Consider the following 11,946-nt stretch of genomic DNA (forward strand, 5'->3'; position numbering starts at 1 on the left):
TCGGTGGGACCGATCGCTCATCTCGGTTTGACCGAAACGTTACGAAGGGAAACAGAGAGTTTGCAACCCCATCTCGGTGAGACCGAGATCCCTATCGGTGAGACCGAATTGATTAGGGTTTCTGGCAGTGGGTATGTCAACTGAACTCGGTGGCTCCGGATGTGAAACTTCGGTGGGGCCGAGTTGGACTTTTTGGTTTAGGACATATGTGGATATGAGAAAGTAGTGGAGGGTTTTGGAGCATATCACTAAGAATTTTGAGCAAGAACCTCATTAAGCAACACCTGATCCCTTCTTAATAGTATCGGCTTTTCCTATAGACTCAATGTGATCTTGGATCACTAAAATAGAAAATGTAGAGTCTTGTGCTTTGAGCTTGAGCCAATCTTTTGTACTTAGCATTTTGAAGGGTGCACTTTCTAATCCATGCCATGCCAAACATTGAGCTTTCCTGAAATATTTATCTTGGAATAGCATTAGCTCAATGAGCTATATGTTGTTAGGAATTACCAAAACCACCCAGGGATAGTTGCACTTTCAATCTCCCCCTTTTTGGTAATTGATGACAACATATAGATCAAAGCTTCGACAAATGATAAATAAGATTGAAAAACATCGTCGCTTTGAGAAGTATGTGATAAGCAAGAGCTCCCCCTAAATTTGTGCATTATTTAAGATTTGCTTTTGAATGCAAATGCACAATCGATTAGGATCATGGGTTACTCTTCCATGTCACATACATCTTGGTGGAGCGCTCAAAATGATAGAGATTAAAAGCATGCACTCATCACCAAGGAAAGTGAATGATCATAATAGGATATGAAAGATAGCATTATCCAACAAGCATTAAGGGTAGCATATGATCAAACACTTGACCAAATAAGTATCTCACAAGGACACAAAGTAGTATCACACAAGCACGCAGTAAAGTTCCAAACCAACCAAAAAGAGTGCAAAGAGAGATAAAAACCAACACTCTCTCTCTCTCGAAGCCTATGGTCTATACATTTTTCTCCCCCTTTGGCAACAAGTTACCAAAAAGTTTGAAAATGCATAGTGCTAAATGACTCTCAGGATTGATCTTCGGGAGGTGGTGTTGAGAGAACGCCAAGGACGAAAGCTTCTGATGAAGTGGCTGGAGCTGGTGGAGTAGCTGCTGGAGTTGGAACTGGAGCTGTACCTGCTGGTGCTGATGCTGTAGCTCTAGTGTCTGTCACTGTCACTGCAGCAGATCTCTGTCCTCTGGGCACTCTAGCAAATGCATCTGTGGTAGACTTGCCCTTCTTCTCCTGTGCTTCCTCCTGAAGTTGCTCAACTGTAGTTTGGATCTCTGTGATCCTGACATCAAGGTCATAGAATTTTGTCTCAACAATCCTTTCCAAGCTCTCCTGGTTCTTGGTCAGGGTGGCCAGGCCCTGCTCAATCCTCAGAGTCACACAAAATCTAACCGTTACACACAAATCACCAAACTCGGTTGGACCAAATCATTAAACTCGGTCGGACCGATTTAGTTCAAAATGTGAACGTTAGGTTTCTCGGTGGGACCGACATGTCAACTCGGTGGGACCGATGTCATTAGGGTTAGGGCATAACGTAATCTTGGTGAGACCGATTTTGGTAATAGCCAAACAGAGAGTTGGTCAGGCAAACTCGGTGGGACCGATTCGCTCATCTCGGTTGGACCGAAACGTTACGAAAAGGAAACAGAGAGTTTGCATTGCCATCTCGGTGGGACCGATCGCTCATCTCGGTTTGACCGAAACGTTACGAAGGGAAACAGAGAGTTTGCAACCCCATCTCGGTGAGACCGAGATCCCTATCGGTGAGACCGAATTGATTAGGGTTTCTGGCAGTGGGTATGTCAACTGAACTCGGTGGCTCCAGATGTGAAACTTCGGTGGGGCCGAGTTGGACTTTTTGGTTTAGGACATATGTGGATATGAGAAATTAGTGGAGGGTTTTGGAGCATATCACTAAGAATTTTGAGCAAGAACCTCATTAAGCAACACCTGATCCCTTCTTAATAGTATCGGCTTTTCCTATAGACTCAATGTGATCTTGGATCACTAAAATAGAAAATGTAGAGTCTTGTGCTTTGAGCTTGAGCCAATCTTTTGTACTTAGCATTTTGAAGGGTGCACTTTCTAATCCATGCCATGCCAAACATTGAGCTTTCCTGAAATATTTATCTTGGAATAGCATTAGCTCAATGAGCTATATGTTGTTAGGAATTACCAAAACCACCCAGGGATAGTTGCACTTTCAATCTCCCCCTTTTTGGTAATTGATGACAACATATAGATCAAAGCTTCGACAAATGATAAATAAGATTGAAAAACATCGTCGCTTTGAGAAGTATGTGATAAGCAAGAGCTCCCCCTAAATTTGTGCATTATTTAAGATTTGCTTTTGAATGCAAATGCACAATCGATTAGGATCATGGGTTACTCTTCCATGTCACATACATCTTGGTGGAGCACTCAAAATGATAGAGATTAAAAGCATGCACTCATCACCAAGGAAAGTGAATGATCATAATAGGATATGAAAGATAGCATTATCCAACAAGCATTAAGGGTAGCATATGATCAAACACTTGACCAAATAAGTATCTCACAAGGACACAAAGTAGTATCACACAAGCACGCAGTAAAGTTCCAAACCAACCAAAAAGAGTGCAAAGAGAGATAAAAACCAACACTCTCTCTCTCGAAGCCTATGGTCTATACATTTTTCTCCCCCTTTGGCAACAAGTTACCAAAAAGTTTGAAAATGCATAGTGCTAAATGACTCTCAGGATTGATCTTCGGGAGGTGGTGTTGAGAGAACGCCAAGGACGAAAGCTTCTGATGAAGTGGCTGGAGCTGGTGGAGTAGCTGCTGGAGTTGGAACTGGAGCTGTACCTGCTGGTGCTGATGCTGTAGCTCTAGTGTCTGTCACTGTCACTGCAGCAGATCTCTGTCCTCTGGGCACTCTAGCAAATGCATCTGTGGTAGACTTGCCCTTCTTCTCCTGTGCTTCCTCCTGAAGTTGCTCAACTGTAGTTTGGATCTCTGTGATCCTGACATCAAGGTCATAGAATTTTGTCTCAACAATCCTTTCCAAGCTCTCCTGGTTCTTGGTCAGGGTGGCCAGGCCCTGCTCAATCCTCAGAGTCACACAAAATCTAACCGTTACACACAAATCACCAAACTCGGTTGGACCAAATCATTAAACTCGGTCGGACCGATTTAGTTCAAAATGTGAACGTTAGGTTTCTCGGTGGGACCGACATGTCAACTCGGTGGGACCGATGTCATTAGGGTTAGGGCATAACGTAATCTTGGTGAGACCGATTTTGGTAATAGCCAGACAGAGAGTTGGTCAGTCAAACTCGGTGGGACCGATTCGCTCATCTTAGTTGGACCGAAACGTTACGAAAAGGAAACAGAGAGTTTGCATTTCAATCTCGGTGGGACCTATTGCTCATCTCGGTTTGACCGAAATGTTACGAAGGGAAACAGAGAGTTTGCAACCCCATCTCGGTGAGACCGAGATCCCTATCGGTGAGACCGAATTGATTAGGGTTTCTGGCAGTGGGTATGTCAACTGAACTCGGTGGCTCCGGATGTGAAACTTCGGTGGGGCCGAGTTGGACTTTTTGGTTTAGGACATATGTGGATATGAGAAAGTAGTGGAGGGTTTTGGAGCATATCACTAAGCATTTTGAGCAAGAACCTCATTAAGCAACACCTCATCCCTTCTTAATAGTATTGGCTTTTCCTATAGACTCAATGTGATCTTGGATCACTAAAATAGAAAATGTAGAGTCTTGTGCTTTGAGGTTGAGCCAATCTTTTGTCCTTACCATTTTGAAGGGTCCACTTTCTAATCCATGCCATGCCAAACATTGAGCTTTCCTGAAATATTTATCTTGGAATAGCATTAGCTCAATGAGCTATATGTTGTTAGGAATTACCAAAACCACCCAGGGATAGTTGCACTTTCAATCTCCCCCTTTTTGGTAATTGATGACAACATATAGATCAAAGCTTCGACAAATGATAAATAAGATTGAAAAACATCGTCGCTTTGAGAAGTATGTGATAAGCAAGAGCTCCCCCTAAATTTGTGCATTATTTAAGATTTGCTTTTGAATGCAAATGCACAATCGATTAGGATCATGGGTTACTCTTCCATGTCACATACATCTTGGTGGAGCGCTCAAAATGATAGAGATTAAAAGCATGCACTCATCACCAAGGAAAGTGAATGATCATAATAGGATATGAAAGATAGCATTATCCAACAAGCATTAAGGGTAGCATATGATCAAACACTTGACCAAATAAGTATCTCACAAGGACACAAAGTAGTATCACACAAGCACGCAGTAAAGTTCCAAACCAACCAAAAAGAGTGCAAAGAGAGATAAAAACCAACACTCTCTCTCTCGAAGCCTATGGTCTATACATTTTTCTCCCCCTTTGGCAACAAGTTACCAAAAAGTTTGAAAATGCATAGTGCTAAATGACTCTCAGGATTGATCTTCGGGAGGTGGTGTTGAGAGAACGCCAAGGACGAAAGCTTCTGATGAAGTGGCTGGAGCTGGTGGAGTAGCTGCTGGAGTTGGAACTGGAGCTGTACCTGCTGGTGCTGATGCTGTAGCTCTAATGTCTGTCACTGTCACTGCAGCAGATCTCTGTCCTCTGGGCACTCTAGCAAATGCATCTGTGGTAGACTTGCCCTTCTTCTCCTGTGCTTCCTCCTGAAGTTGCTCAACTGTAGTTTGGATCTCTGTGATCCTGACATCAAGGTCATAGAATTTTGTCTCAACAATCCTTTCCAAGCTCTCCTGGTTCTTGGTCAGGGTGGCCAGGCCCTGCTCAATCCTCAGAGTCACACAAAATCTAACCGTTACACACAAATCACCAAACTCGGTTGGACCAAATCATTAAACTCGGTCGGACCGATTTAGTTCAAAATGTGAACGTTAGGTTTCTCGGTGGGACCGACATGTCAACTCGGTGGGACCGATGTCATTAGGGTTAGGGCATAACGTAATCTTGGTGAGACCGATTTTGGTAATAGCCAGACAGAGAGTTGGTCAGTCAAACTCGGTGGGACCGATTCGCTCATCTTAGTTGGACCGAAACGTTACGAAAAGGAAACAGAGAGTTTGCATTTCAATCTCGGTGGGACCTATTGCTCATCTCGGTTTGACCGAAATGTTACGAAGGGAAACAGAGAGTTTGCAACCCCATCTCGGTGAGACCGAGATCCCTATCGGTGAGACCGAATTGATTAGGGTTTCTGGCAGTGGGTATGTCAACTGAACTCGGTGGCTCCGGATGTGAAACTTCGGTGGGGCCGAGTTGGACTTTTTGGTTTAGGACATATGTGGATATGAGAAAGTAGTGGAGGGTTTTGGAGCATATCACTAAGCATTTTGAGCAAGAACCTCATTAAGCAACACCTCATCCCTTCTTAATAGTATTGGCTTTTCCTATAGACTCAATGTGATCTTGGATCACTAAAATAGAAAATGTAGAGTCTTGTGCTTTGAGGTTGAGCCAATCTTTTGTCCTTACCATTTTGAAGGGTCCACTTTCTAATCCATGCCATGCCAAACATTGAGCTTTCCTGAAATATTTATCTTGGAATAGCATTAGCTCAATGAGCTATATGTTGTTAGGAATTACCAAAACCACCCAGGGATAGTTGCACTTTCAATCTCCCCCTTTTTGGTAATTGATGACAACATATAGATCAAAGCTTCGACAAATGATAAATAAGATTGAAAAACATCGTCGCTTTGAGAAGTATGTGATAAGCAAGAGCTCCCCCTAAATTTGTGCATTATTTAAGATTTGCTTTTGAATGCAAATGCACAATCGATTAGGATCATGGGTTACTCTTCCATGTCACATACATCTTGGTGGAGCGCTCAAAATGATAGAGATTAAAAGCATGCACTCATCACCAAGGAAAGTGAATGATCATAATAGGATATGAAAGATAGCATTATCCAACAAGCATTAAGGGTAGCATATGATCAAACACTTGACCAAATAAGTATCTCACAAGGACACAAAGTAGTATCACACAAGCACGCAGTAAAGTTGCAAACCAACCAAAAAGAGTGCAAAGAGAGATAAAAACCAACACTCTCTCTCTCTAAGCCTATGGTCTATACATTTTTCTCCCCCTTTGGCAACAAGTTACCAAAAAGTTTGAAAATGCATAGTGCTAAATGACTCTCAGGCTTGATCTTCGGGAGGTGGTGTTGAGAGAACGCCAAGGACGAAAGCTTCTGATGAAGTGGCTGGAGCTGGTGGAGTAGCTGCTGGAGTTGGAACTGGAGCTGTAGCTGCTGGTGCTGATGCTGTAGCTCTAGTGTCTGTCACTGTCACTGCAGCAGATCTCTGTCCTCTGGGCACTCTAGCAAATGCATCTATGGTAGACTTGCCCTTCTTCTCCTGTGCTTCCTCCTGAAGTTGCTCAACTGTAGTTTGGATCTCTGTGATCTTGACATCAAGGTCATAGAATTTTGGCTCAACAATCCTTTCCAAGCTCTCCTGGTTCTTGGTCAGGGTGCCAGGCCCTGCTCAATCCTCAGAGTGGATTGGATCAGATATCCAAGCTGGTCTTGCTTGCTCTTTAAGAAGACCTGAGATGCCTCTTCCACAGTTGGCATCTTTGCAGCCTTCTCAGCTTTAGCTTTGGTTTTCTTCTCTTGTGCTTGCACAGATGATGGTTCATTCTCAGTCATGACAACTGTGTTGTCCTCAAATTCAGGATAGATGGGTAGATGCTCCTTGTCCAAGATGTACTTGCCTTTGCCCATCTTTGAGTTGATGAGCTCCTGGATGTGTGGGGCATATCCACAACTTCTCTTCTTATCAGCTACAATCCTCTTGATTGTTTCCACAATCAGGCTCATAACCTTGAACTTTTGTGGGACATCAAATATGTGCAGCAAGTTGATAGCATGTCCTCTGATCATCTTGTGATCACCTGACTTGGGTAGAAGTGTGTGCCTCAGAATCCAAATGATTGTTGGTAGACCAGACAACAAATAGTGTACAGATCCAAACTTATGTGTGTCCAAAGCAGCATCAGGGATCTCTTTGTACATATTGGCCATAGAGTTGTGGTCTTTCTTCTTCTTGGCATAGACATCCAAGTCATCCTCATGTTCCTCAGGAGCATTTATGAGTTTGGCCCATTCTTCAACTGTAGACTGGTACCTAGTACCCTCAGACATCCACACAATCCTTCCAACTGGATAGAAGTGTGCAGTGGAGTAAAATTGCATAATGAGCTCATTATTCCACTTGGTGAACTTCTAAGCCACAAACTTATCAACTCCACATGCCTTGAAGCTGTCATATACACCAGGGAAGTGATCCTCATTTTCCTTAATGAATTTCCAATCAACCCATCTCATGTCACACACTATGGGCTTCTTGTCAAGTAAAACAGTCTCATAGAAGTCCTGCTGTTCCTTAGTGTGGAATCTGTAGTCCACAACAGTCCTTCTCGTGGTGGCATATGGATCAGACTCTCTCCATAGCCTCAATCCTGAATCCTTCCTGATTTTCATATTCTCTGCAACTGGGTGTGCATCATTGTGATCATTGTTCTTGGGCTTCAGCTTCCTCAAAACAACAGAATCATCTTCCTCTTCTTCTTTAGCAGCTTGAGGCACTGGGGCCTTGTTCTTCTCCTTAGCAGGGATGTTCCTGGTGCTCCTCTTGGGTTTTGGCTTTGGAGCTGGAGCAGCAGTCTTAGGAGCAGTTTTGGGCTTAGATGGAGCAGCCCCTGCCTTAATTGCATCTCCCATAAGCTTTTGAGCTTTGGGTCCTGGTGCTGCATCCTCTTCCTCTTCCTCTTCCTCTTCTTCAGAACCTCTCATCATTGAAGGTTTACCAATAACTCTGGCAATGGTCTTCTTGACCCTTTCTTTCCTCTTCTTACCATCTCCAATTTCCGTGGGTTCAAGAGTGAACTCCATTGTTTCTCCTGTGGCAACTTTCCTTGGCTTAGACATGGGCTGTCTTCTTGCTGGCATCTTAGTTTTCAGACCTGGCTTAGTTGCAGCAGCTGAGCCATACTCTTTCTTCAGCACTTTCTTCTTAGAAGTGGCTTCATCTTCAACAGCCACATAATCTTCATCTTCAGAGTCAGAAGTCCTCTTCTTCCTTGTTCTGGTAGCAGCCTTTGGCAGATTGCTTGGAGTGCTCCTGCTGCCTTCATCATAGCTGCTAGAGGGACTAGTGCCCTCACTTAACTGAACCTGTTCCTCTGACTTGTTCTGGCTGTCACTTTGGTCAGACATCTTGCAAGTACAGTGTCAGCAGACCTTGTGAATAGGTTATAGATGAGGTAGAGTAGATGAGCATCACAAAGTACAGGAGTTTTTGCAAAACAGATGACTTAAAAACTTAGTTTTAGTTCTTCACAGAAAGCATTTCGGATCTACCGATTTGTAAACTCGGTGATACCGAAGCAGCTTTTGGAACCTGAACTAGTGAACTCAGTCAGACCGGGTCACAGTTCGGTGGTACCGAGACTGCTAGGGTTTCACAGAGAATCAAACTCGGTCACACAGATTTGCAATTTTCGGTCGGACCGAAAATGCGTGTGCTTTGGCCTAAGCCAAAATCAGTGAGACCGATTTCTACAACTCGGTCGGTCCGAGATGAATTCGGCGGAGACCTAACCCTAAATTTTCAAATCAAAACTAATCTACGAGACGTTTTCGCTGGACAGGATGATTTCAATTATGGCAAGAAGCATGGCAAAGCAATGTGCTAAGAATCGGAGTTAAAGATTAGCACAATGATCAAGTCCGTACCCTAGTGCGGCGACGAACTTGCTACGGCGGCAACGGCGGAGAAGATTTCCGTTGATGGCGGCGGAGACCAGCGGCGGGAGGTCGCTGGCAACGAGAGGACGATCCGGAGACCAGAGGAGGCAGAGTAGGTTACGCGCGGGCGAAGGGGTTCAGAGAATTTTCCAAATTTTGACCCAGCGGTATATATAACCTGACCCTGTCGGTGTGACCGAGTGGAACGACTCGGTGGCACCGAGATGCAAAACTGCAAGCAGCTACTGCAACTCGGTGTGACCGAAAAGTTCTAATCGGTTGCACCGAGATTGAAAACCCTAGATCAACTTGGTGACTCGGTAGGACCAAAAAGGATGAATCGGTTAGACCGAGATGCACAAAGAGGTTTTGGAGGTTTAAGTCCATGACGAATCGGGATCTCCGAGTGCTCCTCACACAGAGTGGTTTGAATCTGACTTGATCAAAATTTGTGATGTAGCATGAATAGAGTTTGAGACGAGAAAAGCATAGATAGCTAGAGGGTGTTCTTAGCACTGTTTAAGAAATCGGCCGATTCGCCGATTAATCGCTACTCGGGGTGTGGCCGCTAAGATAAGGCCATATCGTCGACATTAAATCTGTTGGGCCGATTTATCTGCCTGACAACTGATTTATCGCGAATATTCCGATTAATCGGTATGGGCCCTCTGTACAGAAACCTCAAAATGGGCCTCCCTTCCCTCGCAAACCACAAAACATTGCCACTCGATAGGGTTTCCTATCCACACCGCCGCCATGTTCCCCATCCACACTGCCGCCTCCACCTTCCCGATCCACACTGCCGCCGCCACCCTGCTTGGCTTCGGCGATCGGAGCTAGCACCGCTGTTGCTGCCCGTCCTCTGGATCTCCTCCTCTTCCCCAACACCCCAGTCACCTACGCCCTCTCCATCTTCCCGCAGCTAGAAGGCAGCAGCAGGAGAGCGTCGCCAGGATCCCGATGCCCGGCAGCCGGGCATCTCGCCGCCGCCACCACTTCCGCCATTCCTCCAGGAGCCCGACGTCCGACGCCCTACGGTCGGGGCATCTCGCGGCAGCCACCACGCACTCCCTTCCTACAGGAGCACGCCCGACGGCCGGAGCATCTCGCAGCCTCCACCACGTTCGCCCTTCCTCCAGGAGAGCAGAGCACCGCGACCCCTTCCTCTACTCCCGTCCCTCCAGGAGCATCTCGCCGCCGCCACCACTTCCTGCAACAGCACACTGCACACGGCACCATCTCTGCCACTCCCTCCTCCGGCAGCAAGGAGGACAACTCTGCTCCTTCCAGTGTAATGCAAATTGCAAGACTGGACTCTCTCATGCAGCACATCAGCAGGGGCATTTTTACTGATGTAGAAGTCATGTCCGGGTTGATGGAGGCTATTGAACAATTTTATCATGGTGATGATGACAAGCAGGATAAAGCGCTTCACACAGACTTGCCCAGGCATGTTTGGGAAGGTGGCTGCCACAAGAGCCATTACCAATCAAAATTACAATGCCGGTAAGCTTGTTCTCAATGATAATTTTTCCATATTGCATCTCTGGAAGTTTTGGGCTGGTGCATTATAGTTTCAATTTTCTATGAATGTAGGGGAGTGGTGGGCAACATATGGACTACAAACTCCTACCTTGATGCACGTGGCTTTGAGGATACTCAACTTGACCACAAGTTCATCCGGATGTGAAAGAAATTGGAGCATTTTTGAACAAGTAATTCTCAACTTGCAAATACTCAAATCTGATCCTTCCTTGTTTTTGACAAGATGTGAATCTCTAAGCTTCACTTTGCAATTTTTAGGTAGATGAAAAGAGGAGAAATAAACTAGATGTGCGTCGTAGGGACGATCTAGTTTATATTCAATTCAATGGAAGAATGCTAGACAAGCGAAAGAAGTACTCATCATCTTCTGATGTCCTCCTTGGTGAAGATGCTTCCACAGCCCAAGATTGGATATGTGAAGATGCTTACATTGATGATGAGATGGGGGAAACCGAAGATGACAATGCAATGGAGCCCCGTAGAAGTCAAAGGGTGAGAGAACTACATGAAGTGGAAGAGTTCGTTTCCGATGATGAAGATGACATTGTGCCTATCAATGAGGATGATATAGAGTTCGAGTCTGATGATGATGTGGTTGGGAATGGGATAGAAGAAACTAGTGACAATGGTGAGGAAGACCGTATGGAACCTTGAATCCTATGCCAATGAAAATGTCTTATGCTTGCTAGCAGCCTAGTACTTTATTTTGGACTTTTGGTTGTGAGTTGTGAGAATCAGAGAGCAAAGGAAGGACTATGTGCTGATTGGCGTTTGGCTGTGTGCTACTGCTAGCAAAAGCAAAGTAGCAAGAAACTATGTTATTTATGTTTTCTGATGACCTTGTTAAACTTGTTTGAACTTCGAACTATTCTGGACATTCTTCTGTATTTGCTTGCAAAGCAGCAAGACTATTATATGCACTGCTGTACTGTACTGTTTTCAACTATTAAGTGTATCTGCCATGTAATATTTATTATATATGCACTCTTTGAGACATGCAAAAATAGTACATGTGCTGCTGTAGTGTTGTCCTACTTACTATCATATGCACTGCTGTAGTATGAATTGCTGCCCTATTTGAATTTTGGAACATGCAAAAAAGGGCATGTGCTATTATTATATATTGATGTAGTGTTCTGTAGTATTGTCATATTTAAAGGCATGCTGTTTTACTAAAGATTGTATCTATTTTTATCTTATCAGTGCTTGAAACCTATGACTTGTAAAAAGAACTAACCGATTAATAGTCCACCGATAAAATCGATTAATCGTCTGATTTCCCGATTAATCTCTTATCTCTAGCCGACTGAGACGATAAAGTATGACTTATGATCAAATGTTCTCGTTTGACTCCTAAGTCAATATACTCATATATAGATGACCTAGTCATCGCCAAATTGCTTGATAGATGCTAGAGTGTTTGTGCATGCTTTGTCACATATTTCATTTGCCATTTTAATTGTGTGAGCATCTTGGATGCATATTTTACTCATTCGAGGACATCCATTTGTTGCTATGATTGTTTGGCTCTCCATTTGGCAAAAGAGAAA

At 44.3% G+C, this 11,946-nt stretch overlaps 1 protein-coding gene across 1 annotated transcript; it reads left to right on the forward strand.

Moving 5' to 3' along the window:
• Window positions 1-10,304: 10,304 nt before the first annotated feature.
• LOC109752009 (uncharacterized) lies at window positions 10,305-11,339 on the forward strand. The gene is made up of 3 exons (XM_040388393.2): window positions 10,305-10,357; window positions 10,448-10,566; window positions 10,655-11,339. The coding sequence occupies exons 2-3, from the start codon at window positions 10,489-10,491 to the stop codon at window positions 11,048-11,050; spliced, it is 474 nt and encodes a 157-aa protein (XP_040244327.1). The 5' UTR covers window positions 10,305-10,357; window positions 10,448-10,488; the 3' UTR covers window positions 11,051-11,339.
• The last annotated feature ends 607 nt before the right edge of the window (window positions 11,340-11,946 follow it).

Source organism: Aegilops tauschii, chromosome 5 (genome assembly GCF_002575655.3).
Source record: "Aegilops tauschii subsp. strangulata cultivar AL8/78 chromosome 5, Aet v6.0, whole genome shotgun sequence".
Taxonomy (NCBI): Eukaryota; Viridiplantae; Streptophyta; class Magnoliopsida; order Poales; family Poaceae; genus Aegilops; species Aegilops tauschii.

Bases quoted from the DNA above. Each gene is read 5' to 3' on its own strand.
- LOC109752009 (XM_040388393.2), top strand. From the start codon at position 10,489: ATGCACGTGGCTTTGAGGATACTCAACTTGACCACAAGTTCATCCGGA. The intron at 10,567-10,654 runs GTAATTCTCAAC...TGCAATTTTTAG, and splicing joins ATTGGAGCATTTTTGAACAA to GTAGATGAAAAGAGGAGAAA.